General features: G+C 35.1%; 1 protein-coding gene across 1 annotated transcript in view; it reads left to right on the top strand.

Moving 5' to 3' along the window:
• NAV3 (neuron navigator 3) overlaps positions 1–17,203 on the top strand; it is a 351,070-nt gene that overhangs the window by 264,681 nt on the left and 69,186 nt on the right. The window contains 5 exon segments of the mRNA XM_015561356.1: positions 2,853–2,894; positions 4,413–4,573; positions 6,050–6,238; positions 8,973–9,025; positions 15,146–15,169. Of these exon segments, the coding sequence (XP_015416842.1) occupies positions 2,853–2,894; positions 4,413–4,573; positions 6,050–6,238; positions 8,973–9,025; positions 15,146–15,169 (469 nt within the window).

Raw genomic sequence — 17,203 nt, 5'->3', positions numbered from 1 at the left:
TATACATATATATATATATAAAAAACATAAATGCAATGTTAATATTTTACTTTGATCTATATTTTATAACTCAATATACATTTTTGCTATACAAATGCACTGGCAAATAGACAGTTACTTATTCTCTTTAAGCAAATCTTTAACTGTTGTTCATTCTTTGAAATAGACCAGTTTTACAAATGAGTCTTCTAATATTAGAAATAGCCAGATGAACAATTTTTCTAAAGCAAACTTTAAATTAATTTTGAGTAAGCTAATGTTTTCCATTGATTCTTAGTAAAATATATTGATGACAATTAAACTATGAAAATTAAATATGATATAAGTATTGATTAGTTCCAGTAAATTACTGATTTGAAATAATTTCTAATATAAGAAGTTATGCTTTTTCTTTCTTGGGAACAAAATTGAAAGTAGTTTCTTCTACTAATAGTCCTTCAAAGCACATTCAAAACAGTGTATGATCTATTGAAGAGAAAATTAGATCCTATCAGAGATGCTGGCTTAGTTACAATTAAGCAGTCAGTAGAATGTTGAGAACACTAAGGAAACCAAAATGCCATACCTGAAAGAAAGTGTGCTGCAATGTAAATACCGAAGACCACATAATCAGAGTCAGGTAATAGAGGTAAACAGAAGCTCATGACTTAACCTTTTCATCTACAATATCTAGTTTATTGATATCCGTATTCTAGTACTATTGACTCAGTTTTTAATAAAGATTTTAATTTTTCTTTAAAATTATCTTTATTACCTTTAAAAGAAGATAAAATATCATAAAATAATAAACAAACCAGCAATAAGTAAACCAGTAACCTATAAGAATTTTCCCTTTAGCTACTCTAATCATTAGTAGCCCTTAGGCCCGTGGTTGACAAACTGTGGCTCGCGAGTCACATGCGGCTTTTTGGCCCCTTGAGTGTGGCTCTTCCTAAGCCTTAGGAGTTCCCTAATTAAGTTAATAACAGTGTACCTACCTATATAGTTTAAGTTTAAAAAATTTGGCTCTCAAAAGAAATTTCAGTTGTTGTGCTGTTGATATTTGGCTCTGTTGACTGATGAATTTACCAACCACTGCCTTAGGCCATAACCAGTTCATATTTGTTTTGTTTGTTTCGTTTTATGTGACTTAACCAAATTTGAAAAATAATTTAAAGTAGTAACCAACTTTAGGAAGTTCTGGCTTGTCTTTAAATGTCCGATCTGATAACACAGCCTTCATTGTCCTGCACAGTGTCCATTGGCTTTAGACAAACAGTGACTGTCCTTTTCAGTTTACTGACTAAAATCCCCACTCCACTCATTTCCATGGCCTGCCTGGCCCTTGCAGGCATATGAGTTTGTGATGTTTCAGGGTTTGTGGAAAGTGTCTACATTATAAAATCATTAATATTTATATTTAAACAGATATTTCTACCTAAAGTTTTTTAATTTTTAAATATATTTTTAATTTTTAATATATTTTTTAAATTTTTTTTCATTGTTTTCTGCATGATATAAACATATAATTTTTTATACCATTGATAACATTGGCAAAACAGTGCCTATATTCAATTTCCTCTACAATGTTAAACTTTTGTAAATTTGTACACATGAAAAAGATAATCTTTAAAATGGCCTATAATCATATTAATGCTTTAACACAATGTAGTTTAGAAGTTTCTTGTATTTGTTCAGTGTGATTTCTTTTTGTTTGTTTAGCCACACTACTAAAAATACTTTTATAGTCAAGATATATATTAGAACTGGCCTCTCATAATACGGTAATTACCTAATGAGGACACTCTCAAAAAATAAATTAGAGTTTTAGAATGCCTTTGGATGCTTTATATTGCAGAGCCAAGTAATGGAGTACACACAGAAGAAAACATTTTAGCTTTGCTTTTGAGTGATTAAAATTCAAGTCAATGTGAATTAAATTTCATTCATGCTATGTCATCTCATTACGCATATATCCTGTGTATTTAATTTTGATCATTTGAGGTTCTAATGAAAGAGAGCTATAATTCTGCAAATTCAAATTAATTGTATTACTTGGTTATCCACATGCCAGAGATTACAACAGAAATCTCAAGATCTGTCCCACTTAATTGTTGAAACCCTCTTCCTCTATTTTTAGAGAAGCTATTTCTCATTTTCTCCAGACACATTCTTTCATCTCTTTCTACAACTAATTGAGAATTCCTTTGAGAATTCTTTAAAATAGATAATGATAAAGCATATAGCCTTTAAAATACCTAATTTATAATTTCCAAAAATGACATAGTTTAATTTCATTAAAATATGTAAATAAATGATGCCAAGCACATTAAGTTTCAAGCAGAGGTTTATTATATGTCGTTTGTTCTTTTATATGAAAATGGGAATAAATCTCCCTTTGTTTTTATTAAAAGTAATTTGAATACAAAAATAAATACTAAATAATATTTGTAACTTCTCTGCCTGTCAGAACTTGTCAATTTAACTTAATAGAGCAAGTCTATCTCGATTCTACCTCTATGTTTCTCTTGCATAGCTGAAGTCTAGTCAGTGGCATGAAGAGAAAAAACCTATAAACTATTAGGCAAATAGAATATTGAGAGGAATTATTCTAACATATGATTTAATCTATGTTCTAATAATCCTGTCACTAAGTTGTAATTGATTGTAAATGGGTTAGAAAGGAGCACACATGTGTTGCAACAGTAGACATCTGGTCACCTTTGGTAGTCCTTTTCCGAAGAGTTAAGCATTAAATATGTGTTTCAAAAAGTTTATTTTGTGTAGTTCAAACAGAGAACCACTTTTGTTGGATGTGTAACTTGGAAGTTTTGTTTACATTATGTCCTTAGGGATTTTCTTTGTTTTAACAGCATACAACTTGACAGAAATACACTACCCAAAAAGGGACTAAGGTATATATGCTCTTGGCACAATTGCTGCCTTTCTTTCTCTGTTGTTACTTAAACTGTGTGTGCTGTCTTTCTTCCTCTTTGTTTGTTTGCAGTGAAGCACCTGATATTGAGGATGATATCACTTTTAAACCTTTCTCAGGTCTGAGGAGTAGGTGAGATAGCCCTCAGGTAGAGAAGCTCATAGAGGATGAGACCCAAGTTAAATCCAATGTAAATACCATTTATGGGGGCAGCAACTTTGGTAGAATGCAGAAATCACTTCTGGAAATTAAAATTAACTTCCCTAACTTTTGCATGTTGGGGGCATATGCTTGCAAGACCTCAAATCCCATATAGTGTAAGGTAATGTTGAAAGGATGCTCTAATTTGAAGCAAGCAAAACACATTGTCATCATCAGAGGACAAATACCAAATACTATAATTAGGTATGAATTTTTAATGAATTTTTTTGGTAAAAATTCAACAGCTTTAATTTCTGTTGTTGTTTTTTTAAGAGTGGTTATATGTATCAGATTAATTTAAATATTAATTAGTCTAGTGTTACATAATCTCAAAATAACTTTTCAGTTCATCATAAAAAATAAAAAGAAAATATAATTCATGCCCATCCATTGTTGCACACTTTTATTAGAGGGGGGATATAAAATGAACTATAATGGAGCTATGGCACCGTATGAACATAACAAATTGATTGCTCTTTGGTGCTAAGAACTTACTTATTCTGGTTGAAAGTGAGTACTGGCCAAGTAGGTCTTCCACAGTATCCCTTTTATCTCCAGTTCCCCATCAATAGCAAACAGCTTGCAATTAGTCCATTTTAAGATTCTGTTCTACAGTGTATCTATAATAATAATAGTGTAATATGCTAATTAGACCGGACGTCCTTCCGGACGACCTTCCCGATGAAGCCAGGGCTGCGAGGACTGAGGCAAGCCGCCGTGGCTGAGAGGGCCAACCCCCTTGCACAAATTTTGTGCATCGGGCCTCTAGTTTTCTAATAAAGTAAGAACATTCTCCCTTCTTTTTTTTTTTTTTTTTTTTTTAAATCTAGATCTGATGTCAAGTGGCATTTTAACCAGTAAATATACTCCTTTACTTAAAAAAAAGAAAAAGAGAGCTGTTAATTTATGTTCCATTCCCTCTGCTTTTCTATGACCATCACTCCAATTCCCTTGTCCACCATTTTCAGTCTATGTTTTCACCCTTTCTCAACCCTCCTGCGCACTGTGCTTTTGAGTCCTTCTCCATTAACTCGGCTGCCTGCTCCTTGTTTACAGTTTTCCACTGCATCTCTCACAAAAGCATACTTTTTTTTTTTCAAAATTCTCTTTTCATATCCCTGTGAGATTCAAACAGATGGTGTCAAATCATCTGGAAGAACTAAGCACTTACCGTTCAATTCAATCTATTTGAGAACGTTGTGCAGTCTGAACAGTAAGCTCCTCTCACGTGCCCCCTCTCCGGCTGTCGCTTTGCCCTTTAGCTGTGCTCAGGTGCCTCAGCTGTGCTGTTTTGCAGATACACCCCGTCGTCTCGGCAGGCCCACCAAGAAGAGGGCAAAGAGTGGCTGCGCTCGCATTCCACCGGAGGGCTGCAGGACACCGGCAGCCCGTCGCCTCTGGTCTCCCCGTCCGCCATGTCAGCGTCGGCCACAGGAAAATACCACTTCTCCAACCTGGGTAAAATAGTCTGAAACAGCATTCTCACCTCCTTCCTCTCTCCACCCACCCTCACAGGAGCCCCTGTATCTCTCCCCAAAATTGTTCGTTTAAAGAGGTGATAAAGGCGCCCTAGGAGTACTTTTATTTGTGTGATTACTTACTGTTCAGGAAATAATTTCCAAATAGTATGCAGTTTGTTGCTCATGACAACCGCTTGACATAGGTTGTTATTTTACATTCTAAGATCCCAAGGGGCGCAGGCCTGAAAAGAAACCCCACCACTAGTAAGAAGCAGAGACAATCACTGGTTCCAACACCCGACTCCAAGCCTAGGGGAGTTTTTACACTTTAAAAGGAGTAAGACATCTCCTTGTGTTTTCTTAAAATGTATTAAAAAACCCCTATAACAAAATTAATTATCTTATTTGTAGAAAAATAGAAATAATTATTAAAGTTAAAACCCTCAAATGCTTATGAAATTTTCTATTAAATTAATGCACGGCGAAAAACTTTGGACAAATATGATAAAAAAAAATCACTCACTAGCTTAGCCGTTGGCTTACTTTGTGCTCAGTATCATTTGTATAAAAGACAAAATCATTGGTATAAACACAAGGATGTAAGAAGTCTAAACATGCCAGCTATTATTTAATAGACCCATTTTTTCCATCCAAAATACATTTTTGGGTAAAACTTTACGATTGATGACAGTCCCAGCGAGGCATCTCAAACCTGGTAAGACCCATTGTCATCTTCCCACGAGTGGTAACAATTGCTCAGATTGGTTTTTCACCTTGTGCAAGGGTTACCGATAGAAAATTTGCTATCAACCTGCAACTGCCAAGTTCTGTGTATTTGGTGGACTCTCCTGCATACAGAGTGACGTTTAAACACCCTTTTATGGAAGTGCTTTGTATCTATGTTTGTGCTCCCAGGGGTCCCTCCACCTTGAATGACCTTCTACCTCACTTTCTCTGCTCACCCTTCAAGCTATTCAGAATTAATCCCTTTCTTCTATACTTATGGAAACATAGAATCTTAGCTGGAAGAGACCTACATCAAAACTCAAAATGATAGTCTTTTCCTGGAAGCTTGGGAAATTTAGATTTCTTGTTTTTTCTTTTCCCATTAAAGTAGCATATTCTTCTCTAAAAAGAAACCTGCAGACTCTAGGAAGACAATCTTTTCTTCATAGGCTACCAGAAAATGTCATGTTATATTTCTAACATGAACAATAGAGGTAACTTGCTGGTTTTGTTTAATATTACTTTAGTGATTGACATACTGCTCTCATGAAAGTGCTGGGAGAAAAGATGGCCTCCCTGCACCTGTTAGTGACCATTTCAGAGGCAGACTCTTGGCTTATCTTAAACAGGCACACCCTATAGATTGATGCTTCCATAAGAATCAGAATCACGTTTTCACTTTCTATCAACCTGCGAGTTTTATCATCCAAGCCCCATAATAACAGGCTATGTGTGCTTTGTTTTTCAGTGAGTCCAACAAATCTGTCTCAATTTAACCTTCCCGGGCCCAGCATGATGCGCTCAAATAGCATCCCAGCTCAGGACTCTTCCTTCGACCTCTACGATGACGCCCAGCTCTGTGGGAGTGCCACGTCTCTGGAGGAAAGGCCCCGCGCCATCAGCCACTCAGGCTCCTTCCGAGACAGCATGGAAGAAGGTAGGTGTGGGGGGAGATACCAGTGAGGTTACTTTATTTAACTCTGAGATTAAAACTATCACATCACTCATGTCACAAGAATTCCTGCAGAGTAAATAGAGGAGTGTGTGAACTCTTATTTGATGAGCCCTGAAGCTTGAAGAAGTTTCAGTCTGCATTACTTTTTCTTTATGTATTTGGAAATATGCCAGAAATTGTTTCGATTAATAGTGGACTATAGAATAGTTCAGAATAAATTCTCATGCAAAAAATTACATAATTACTATTTGCCCTCACATATCAAATGTCAGAGTGAATGTTTTGTTTGACATCTCTGTTAAAAGGCCATAAGGATACAAGAACCAGAAAAAAACTTATCTTATGAAATTACCATGTTCTCAGAAACTCCCTCTTGTGTTAGTTTTATATCATATCATTTTTAATTAATATTGTATCTACTTTTTGCTTTATAAGTTACATTTCCTTATTTAATGCAATGAAATTCTCACCTGTCCCAATAAATTTATTTGTAGTTGTAAAGTGCTACACGAACACCTTATAAAAACTTCAGGAGGCTTAATTGATTTTCAAATGTATATAATTTTCCAAACTATAAAACCTCAAATGTCAAAGTTGATAATAATCCTGGGAGATTTTCCTCTTTGATTTAATGAATGATTTTTAAGTGCTCATAAATGATACATGGCACTCACATTATAAAGCATATCAGTTAAAGGTAGAATAACAGTAAATGTATAAGTTCAAATTGATTAGAATAAAATCAAACATTAAATTGTCTGTACTCTGCTATTCCTTAATAATTATGTATAAAAGAAAGTACTTCTGGTCTTGAAACTTACTAGGGCTTAAGCCTCTGGCCATCCATTTATTTGTGGAATGAACATGAGCAAATTTCCTAACTTTATTACCCCTAATTTCTGCACCTGTAATTCCACAGGTTTGTTATGAGGATGAAATTAAAGAATAGTTTTGTTTCTTTCTCTGCCCCCTCCCTACCTTCTTATTTAAAGTATCTCTGGTTGAAAGCTCAGGCAGCTGTGAAAATTAGCTCATGGCTTTCAGGTCACCACTGTGCGCGTAAGGTGCTGGCACTAAGATTGGTTCACCACAGTGGCCACTGCTTTTGGGATAGTCACCAAACCACTGAGCTCACTGTGAGAAAGAGTGGGTTCTACCCTGAGAGTTGCCTGATTACTGCAGTGCAGATAGAAAAAGAGATAAATAATCTCCAGTGTTGTCTCTGCTTTTCTGAAATGGTTCTGTCACCCTCTTCATAGGCAGGCCTCTTATAACACTGCAGAAATAACTTCCGAAGCATGCTGATGGGTTTCTAGAGTGCCTCGTTTACAAGCAGAATGCTGTTCATATGCTGGGAGACTCTGGCCTTCCATTTAGGAAGATTAAATAATCTGCATTTCTGGACAAGAGCCCGAGTGGGCAAGATGGCTTTTTGATGGCTATGCATTGAATACTGAATTATTATAATTCTTAAAGTGTGGTCTAGAATCAAGGAATCATTGGGCTAGAGAGATAGAAGGGAGTTTAAGGATGCACTGCCCAATGCTCACAGTGAAAGATCAGGAAACTAAGTCACAAACTCTAAGTTCATAGACCTATAAGTATTAGGTGATCATAAGTAATACAGTAAATGGCAGAAATACTGCAAAAGTAGCAGAAAATTAACTGAAAATGGATCTCCAGATTCATTCTTCCTGGTATACCTCACTAGTGCACACCAGGTTGAAAGAATGTGCTTTAAAAAAAAAAAAAGGCTAACTTTTTTCAGGTCTCACAGAATGGTAATATTTGTAGTTTTCCCCGTCCTCTCCAGACCAGGGTGTAAGCACCTCCCAAGTGTTCTTGTCATACCCATCATTGCTCTCGATCATATTTATGTTATATTGTAGTCATCTTTTTAGTTGTGTATCTTTCTACTTCTTTTTAAGCTCCTAGGATATTGTCATTCATTTTGTAGTCCTGTCATATTGTGTGTACTCAACTAAAGTTTAAGCAGAAATAACTTCATAATATCCCACACTGAAAAGACTAAGGACTTTTCTACAAATATAATTAAGCACAATTTTATCCACATTTTGGGCTTAATATAGTGAATGTGCAGATATATACAGCACTCTGTTAATTGAGATGGTATTTTGATATACCTGGATAAGAAACACTATGCAATTTCCATTCTTAATTTCAGTGAGACACCACCTTGAAAGAAGAAGTATTTTCCTATCACTAAAATTACAAAAGAAACATTAATTCTCCATTTAAAAAATCATAATCAACTCATCAGAAATAATGAACTAGAAAACTGGATAAAATGCTTACTTTCCTAGAAGTACATGGAGAAAAATATTAAAAATGTATTTTTGTTGTATCAAAACAAAATAAAATCAAATACATAAAGCTTTTTAAAGTTTTAAGGTTTATGGCAACTGTAGTTAAGGTTTTTATTCTTTTCTGATTATTAAATCTGTAGGCGTTTACTATAGTTTTCAACATGTGCAAAACATCCCTCTATAACATGATAAATAAGGTATTTTAGGGGATAGGTATGCAATCTTTCCATGCCTCAATGTTTTATGTACAAAAAAATGATAACAGACTTATTCTCGGGTTCTTTTGTCGAGCAGTTCCGATTTTATTCCCTGCTCTTCACTCTCGTAAAGACATAGTGTTCCGGAGCAGATGCTTCAAACTACCTCTTGTTCTCTTTTGTTTTCCCCAGTTCATGGCTCTTCGTTATCACTGGTGTCCAGCACTTCTTCTCTTTACTCTACAGTAAGTATTGGCTGTTAAGGGAAAGCTCCTGCCTTTGCCAGGCATACACATGATTAAGGAGACTGACATTTACACGGAAGTTGCGCAGTGAAATAAGGGCTGTGAGTGAAATGTGCTAAGCTACTGCCTCCCCGATAAGCTGGCAATACTGTAATAGCTCTTCTGTGGTCCACTTCCCTGTGCTTCCACTTGACTTCTGTGTACTCATTATAATCCATTGATGGAAGGAAAACTGAATTTCACAAAACCTGTGAGGGTATAACTTGGAGTCCCTGAAATCATGTAGTATGCGCTACCATAATTTTATAATATTGAATTGTTTTCCTTATTTGGTTCCGTGAGCTGTGACTGATCATTGCATTGTTCTATGGTATTTTTTTTATTGTATTGTTAAAGTTTATTTTTTTTGAAAATATTATACCAAAGAATAAAGGCTTCCAAAGCTTAGATATTTTTTATAATCTTCTGAAATAGAATGTAGTTTTTTTTTTAAATATATTTTATTGATTTTTTACAGAGAGAAAAGGAGAGAGATAGAGAGTTAGAAACATTGATGAGAGAGAAATATCGATCAGCCGCCTCCTGCACACCCCCCACTGGGGATGTGCCCGCAACCCAGGCACATGCCCTTGACCAGAATCGAAGCTGGGCCCTTTCAGTCCGCAGGCCGACGCTCTATCCACTGAGCCAAACCGGTTTCGGCAGAATGTAGTTTTTAAAACTTTATTTCTTAAGAGAGAAATGCCAATCTGTCAACTCATTTTCCCAATATGTGAAATTATATTTTATTTTTACCAAGGTGAGTTTTCTGTCTACTTAACATAATTTAATATTTTTTAAAAGATTAGTCTTTAGGATTTTATTTTTATAGGAGGGTTCTTTCATGCCTAGGTAAGAGTGAAGTATAGTTAGTTTACTGAATTTCACTGAGACTTGAGTAGTATGAATAATTATTTATATATATATATATATTTTATTGATTTTTTACAGAGAGGAAGGGAGAGGGATATCCACTGAGCCAAACCGGTTTCGGCAGTATGAATAATTATTAATCCAACATTGAAAGGTTCATAAAAAGTTCACAGCCTTGGCTGTTAACTGAGCAATTAAGCATTAAGGGAAATACTGATTTTTTTTTTCCACTCTTTTTGTTAGGTTCAAATGTTATTTCCTTCTTTTTATAAATTCATCTTAATATTTATTGGTTTACATAGTTACTCAAAATTAGACTATCACCAGCAAACACAATATATATTTTTTTATCATTTCTCCTTTTAATGATTAAAATTGCCAATAGATTCTATAACTGAAGAAATCACTATAAGTGTTTAGATAAATCTACTATGTTAGGCAACTAGGTAAAGAAGTGAGAAATGTGAAAATGTATTGGGAAAAATGCCTAAAAGGAATATGTTAAGAGCTAGAATCCCTCCTATTGAGCTAATGCCACTATCAGGGAGATGTATTCTGACTGAAGCCATTGCAACTGAAGTCTCTATCTAACATGAAAAAATGCAGCATCATTATAATCATACTGGAGGGGTGCACAAAATGTGTGCATGGGTAGGGTCCCTAGGCCTGGCTGGCAATCAGGGCCTTCTGGTTCCTGGCTGAGGCCTCCCTTCCCTGGCTTCCTGCTGCTGGCCAAGGCCTTTCTTCATTCCGTGCCGCCCCCTGGTGGTCAGTGCGCATCATTGCAAGTGATAGAATTCCGTCTCCTGATTGAACTCCTGCAGGGACACTTTGCATGTTAGCCTTTTATATTTATAGATTTTAATTATACACAAATTTTAAATATTTTGTAACAACATTTGGATAAAACTATCTTTATGAAACATAAGAAAAACTCAAAAATAAAAAAAGCATGGGTAGAAGAAAACAAATGACTAATTAGTGTATTCCAGAGTCCAATAGATCTTCTGTGGTAATAAAACTGTTCTATAACTGCACTGTCTAATGGAGAAACCACACATGACTATTGGGTATTTGAAGTGTGTCTCTCTTGTGACAGAAGAGTCAAAAAATTTTAATTTAATTAATTTAAATTTTAAAAAGCATATATGTCAAGTAGCTACTATATTGGATATTGCAAGTTTACTGGGAACAAAGGAAGTACATTTAAAAAATGCTTCTCATTTAAGTTAGGAAACATAAGTGAGAAGTATTGAGAGTGCAAAATGAAATGTGAACAGAGATGAAAATAAAGAGACTATATACACAAATTTATTGGCCAATATTTAGAGATGAATTGGGTCCTGGTGTTAAGTGTGAAAAGCCACATGGTTAGGTGATCAAGCCACATGAGAAGGTGATATTATTAGGAAATTAGTAAATTTAAATAGTTGTATTAGAAATGATGTAAATTATATACTTGAATTAACAAGTAACCTGCAATAAAACAATGCATAATTGGAGAATTAATAAAGAGAAAAATTAAAGGTCAGGAGGAGTTATTTTATCTCTAACCCTCCTTACATGCACTGAGATTTAATTGACAATGATAAAATATCTGTGGAAGTGCTTTTTAAATAGGAAGTGAAAAGGCAATTTATCATTATTTTTATGCCTTCTTAAGGACTCCGGGTAAAGATTCTGTTGATTTGCATTCTTGCCTGACTATATGAGTAATGATTATGTGGCATCAGGCAAGTTGCTAAATTTCTTTGGACTATACCTATAAAATAAAGTTGGAAAACAGCAGACAGATGTACTCATGTTTTTTCTGAAATAATTAGATAAGACCAGGGACATTGTATACCATAAATCACAAAATGTTGTTAATTGTGTGGTTCTAGAAAGCACCATTTATATCATAGTCCATGTAATAGTATCATTTGAAGTATGCCCTGCACAACTAACACAACTGTACATGGTGTCCCTTCATAAAATAATTAGTGTTTAATATAGACGATGTGTTGTAGAGTTGTGCACCTGAAACCCATATAATTTGTTAACCAGTGTCATTCCAATAAATTCAATAAAATGCTGAGGGGGGGGGGCAGAGAAAAAGAAAAAAATAATTAGTGTTCAGGAAGAAAAAGTTTCCCTTTTTGCACGAACATTAGGCACTATATTAGGTAAAATACTGTTTCTATTAAACATGGGTATAAACCATGTTTACTGCAATGCTCTCATTTATGCAATTTATGGAATTATATATTTTGCTTTAAAATATTAAAACACACTAACAAAGATGGCTTGTTGGGCAGAAACGTTACCTGTAAAACCACCAATCTAACAAATCCCATTGGAAGAATTCTTTCTTCACACGTAGCTTTATTAAAACCTCTACCAATTATAATTGGGAAAAATTTTCATTTGTGTCTTGTTATAAAGTGTGTAAATCACCTTCTAGAATTCCTGAGCCGAAAGATTCTGGGAGGTCGCAAACTCATTACAGATGACAGGCCCAGTCCGATCTGCCAGGTTATTACCTTTCTGTGCTTGTTTTTAATCCAAACCAACGCTGTGAAATCTGAGCTTTGACTTAAAAAAAATTAAATTTATTTTTAAAAATAAACAAAATATCCAAGAACATTGAGATGAAATTCCTCCGGGGTTACAGTGTCCTGGCCTCGCCCCCTGTAGATATTGGCCTGTGCTTTCAGGCCCGTCTGTCTCCACCTCCTCTTCTTTTCGTCCTGAAGTCGAGTTTGGTTGTTGTTATTGTGCTATGGATTTCTCATAGGAGAGGAAAACTCCTCATTACCCATATATTACTTATGGAAAGTGAGAAAATAAAAGATAGCCTAGGAAGCTATGCAATTTTATTCTTAGGTCCCAGAACCCTTTAAAATATATTTTATTGATTTTTTTACAGAGAGGAAGGGAGAGGGATAGAGAGTTAAAAACACCGATGAGAGAGAAACATCTATCAGCTGCCTCCTGCACACCTCCTACTGGGGATGTGCCCATAACCCAGGTACATGCCCTTGACCGGAATCAACCCGGGGACCCTTCAGTCCATAGGTCGACACTCTATCCACTGAGCCAAATCGGTTAGGGCCCTTTTTATTCTTCATATGCCTGAAACTGTAATGCATTTACACTTTTCTATTTTTGCAATAGTTGTTTTCTGAATGGCTATATTGTATATTAAAAACTTTCTTGAACCTGATTTGTGGTCGGAATCTAATTTGTGTAGGTATAATAAGAGCAAGGGACATGTTTAGTTTATTGTAGACCCCTTTAGCATTTTTACTAAGGCACAGCTAATACTAAAGTAAATACATTTTTTAATTTGTAAATTTGAACGGATGAATGAATGGCCAACAATGGCTTACAGAATAATCTCATATATATTTTTTAGGTAAGGTATTTTATAATGTTTACCGTCCTTCAGTACATTGGGCCTGCTTTAAAATCATTGTTTAAAATGGAAACAATATCATGCCATGCCTAACCCACTGGAAAAAATAATATTCTTGTTTATTGCTTCAACTTTATAGTAACACCTAACCAGTATTAAGAGCCAAGTGTAGGAAAGAAGGTGAATATTAAAGCAAAAGATAATGCTGAAAAGTCAGCAATAAGGAAAGTCATTATATAAAGAATTAATATATGTAATAATTACTTATAACTAGTATATGTAACTTATCCTGGGCATGTTTAATGAAAAAAAGTGACCATTTCCTGATTATAAAATATAGAATACATTGGTGGTTTGAAATACACAAGTTATTTATTGAGTATTAGTTTCCTAAAATCTTTGAAAGCCTAGAAGCAGGATTTGGGCAGAATAAACTGGCAATATATATGCAAAGTTCTAGGAAAATCAGGTAGTCATAATTAATTGTGTTCTATATCGTATGGCAAACACCCTGCAGCTTTCTCTTGATTTTATGAAATTTTTATTTTAAAATTTCTCCCCTACTTATGATTCAGAAACCAAACTTATATGAAACCTTGACATTATTAAATTTTAAAAATGTTTTTACTTAAAAATTAAAGTTGAGATGTAAATATTCAAGCTTTATGTTAGCATTTATTTTTTTAAAAAAATTTTCTTATAAAGGCTACTAAGATTCCACTACTTAACCACTTTTTTATTTAACCACTAACTATACATTATTTTTAAGAGTAGAGAAATAAGAAAGACAAAACTCAAAAGATGCTTACACATAAAAATATTTCAATGTTTAAAATACTTTGTTGTGCTTTATGTTTTCTGGAGGAAAAGAAGGTGTAAAGACATAAAAAGTGGTTCAGATATTATCTGCATCAATTAATCAGGCAATCCCCCCAAAAGAGATAAGAGATTGTTTTTCAGCTTTGGATCTGCTCAAAGCAATAAGCAGACTTGTAGTGTTCAGCGATATTATGCATTCTCCAGCTGCTTCCAGAATGAGAGAGTTCCCCAGATGTAACGGTGCGCACAATCCATCCTCTGGCATTGTGCATCCCAGCCCAGAGAAGGAAAGCAGAACTGGAGTCTTCTGCAACTGAAGCCAAAACGCTCCTCCAGTTTTTGCAGCCATCCTCCTTTGCATAATCTGCATTAACTGATTTTCCTCAGCCACTTTGATCACCACCTTTACCCTGGATATCTTAGTGTTTTCCTGACTTGCAGCCAAATAAACATAATTAATAACCATTAGGAAAACTAAAAGAAAATAGAAACTAAAGACCTGATTTCGGTGGTTATCAGTAGAGGTCAATATTTTTCCTGCAGCTTTTTTGGGCATTCTTTATGATCTGTAAATCACAGGATACAATTAGAACTCCTAAAACTTGGCTGCAGATCCCTATAATTTCATGGAGTCTGCATCCTATAATCTGAATTTTAAAAATCCAACATTTTTAACCTTATTTTTTTTAGAGTATAATTTACAACTATTTTGTTTTTGGTCTGGATCTTAGAGCTATACTATCTCAATTTTATCCTTTGCTTTTAAGGCATATTATATATCCATAAGTCAAATAACCTATACTTTAAAGTACTACATGGCTTATATATAAAGAAATATTCACTTGTAATTCTAAAAGTCCCTGTTCTTACTGTTAGTATTATGCAGTTTACTATATTCTTGTTAGATCATAATATTTTAAATACAAAGTATAATTATTTTTCGTGTGAAATGAATCGACATTATAATATTTTTTCGCATTTCTCTTTTTCAGGCTGAAGAAAAGGCTCATTCAGAGGTAAAAAGCTTGTAGCATTTTTATTTTTGACTACGACCTTATACATTTATGCTGAAATGAAGTTTTCTCCCACTAGAGGGCTCTGCTACAATAGCATACCCCTCCAGTGATGGATACAAATAACTGAAGTAGTTGATAAAAGGCCTTGGATATTTCCTCATAAAGAACATGAAAGGCAGTGTTCAGAAGCAAACTCTCCTCTCACATTATAGATTGGAGACTTAGCTAATAAATTGTGTCTGGTAGCAAGCACTCCTAAAATCTTTGATGGATGAATGAGTGTGCAGTCTTTCTATTTTATTAGTCTCTTTTCCCTCACAGCCTATAAAACTAACTGCATAGGCTTGAGGAAACTATTGAATCTTGAGCTGCAGACCTCCACAACGCAGGCTACCAGCATCCCAGCCTATCTCGTCGGTGCCAGGACTGTGCTGCCTGAAGTCACCACTTTCTGTCCACTGTGGTAGATTGTTCTAATCACATACATTTCAGAAATACCACTTCCTTGCAATCACATACAAATGAGAATTCAACCTGGAGAGAATATTCTTTTTCTGACTCTTTGTATAAGAGCTGTGTTGGCCAAGAAGAGCAGGAGGACTTTAATTAGGCCTTTATTTAAGGCACAGTAATGACTATTTGATTGCTTTACACTGAGGCAATCAGACCACAGAGAAAATAAATGTCTTGACAACAGTCTCTACAAAGGAGCTCTTTCCTTTGAAGTCATATTTTATTGCCTTTAATGTAAAATTTGTGATGTGCTTCAAAATACTGAAAAAGTATTGATTATGCCAATTTGATCTTTGCAATTGCTAGACCAAACAAGTGATTATGGTGTGCGTTTTTTTTAAAAAAACAAACAAACAAACAAACATTTTATTGTATGGACATAGCAAGGCTTCTAACATTGATCATAATATAGCTACTGAAGTATAAAAATGCCACATCTTCTTGCCTTATTAGTAGTTAGCCAACTCCCCTTTTATCATTCATGTCCCATAATGAGTCATGGTTGTTTAAAAAAAATAATTTACAGTACTTATATAATAGAGAGTGCTAATTTGAGAAAGCTTCTTTGAATTTGGTTTAAGAACAATATGGATTCTTTGAGTTCTGAGACTCTTTGGTCATCATCATAGGACTGTGACTCAAAAGTTAATTGGGACTGGGATGTATCTCTTTAAGAAAAACAGGAGTGGAAAGGAATCTCATTTTCCGAAATTATAAAAATGTCCTCTATCTCTGCTTCCAGCTTCCAGCTCACTTCTTTTTTAGTCTCTCAATATTGACCACCATTTATTCTCCATAAAAATAGAATGTGAAGGGAGATAAAAGGAAAAAGACAAGTAATGAACTGTGTCAAGAATGTTCTTTCAAACTAAGGCAATATTCCAAAAGTCCAAATTCAACCAAAGAAGACTTATTTTTGTAAAAATGGGAAGCATCAGAGTAGATTATGTGGCATTTAAATAACTAGAATCCCTTGAGACCAGAAATTTACTTATTGACTTATAAATGCTGTGCCTTTATGAATCACTTTATATTTCATGGCAACATGAGACATGCAGGTTAAACTGTGAAAGTGCTTAAATTAAAATTTTAAATATAATATCATATAGTCTTCCACTTTTCTGGTTCAGTTTTATTCAATAGTGAACTTAACTGAAATGGAAAACATTTTTGCATATTTATTTTGTTGTTTTATTTAGTTACTAAAGGCCTGGTGCACGAAATTCATGCATGGGGTCGGGGGGTGTCTCTCAGCCTGGCCTGTGCCCTCTTGCAGTCCAAGAGCCCTTGGAGATGTCCAACTGATAGCTTAAGCCTGCTCCCCATGGGGATCGGACCTAAGCCAGCAGTTGGACATCCTTAGCGCTGCTGTGGAGGCGGGAGAGGCTACCACCACCACCACTGCTTTTGCCAGCCATGAGCCCAGCTTCTGGCTGAGTGGCACTCCCCCTGGGCAGCTCCTGCGTTGAGTGTCTGCCCCCTTGTGGTCACTGCACGTCAGAGCGACCGGTCATTCCACCA

This window comes from Myotis davidii, unplaced genomic scaffold (genome assembly GCF_000327345.1).
Source record: "Myotis davidii unplaced genomic scaffold, ASM32734v1 scaffold415, whole genome shotgun sequence".
Taxonomy (NCBI): Eukaryota; Metazoa; Chordata; class Mammalia; order Chiroptera; family Vespertilionidae; genus Myotis; species Myotis davidii.
Note: the sequence above shows the minus strand (reverse complement) of the source record. Positions and strands in the feature narration are given on the sequence as shown.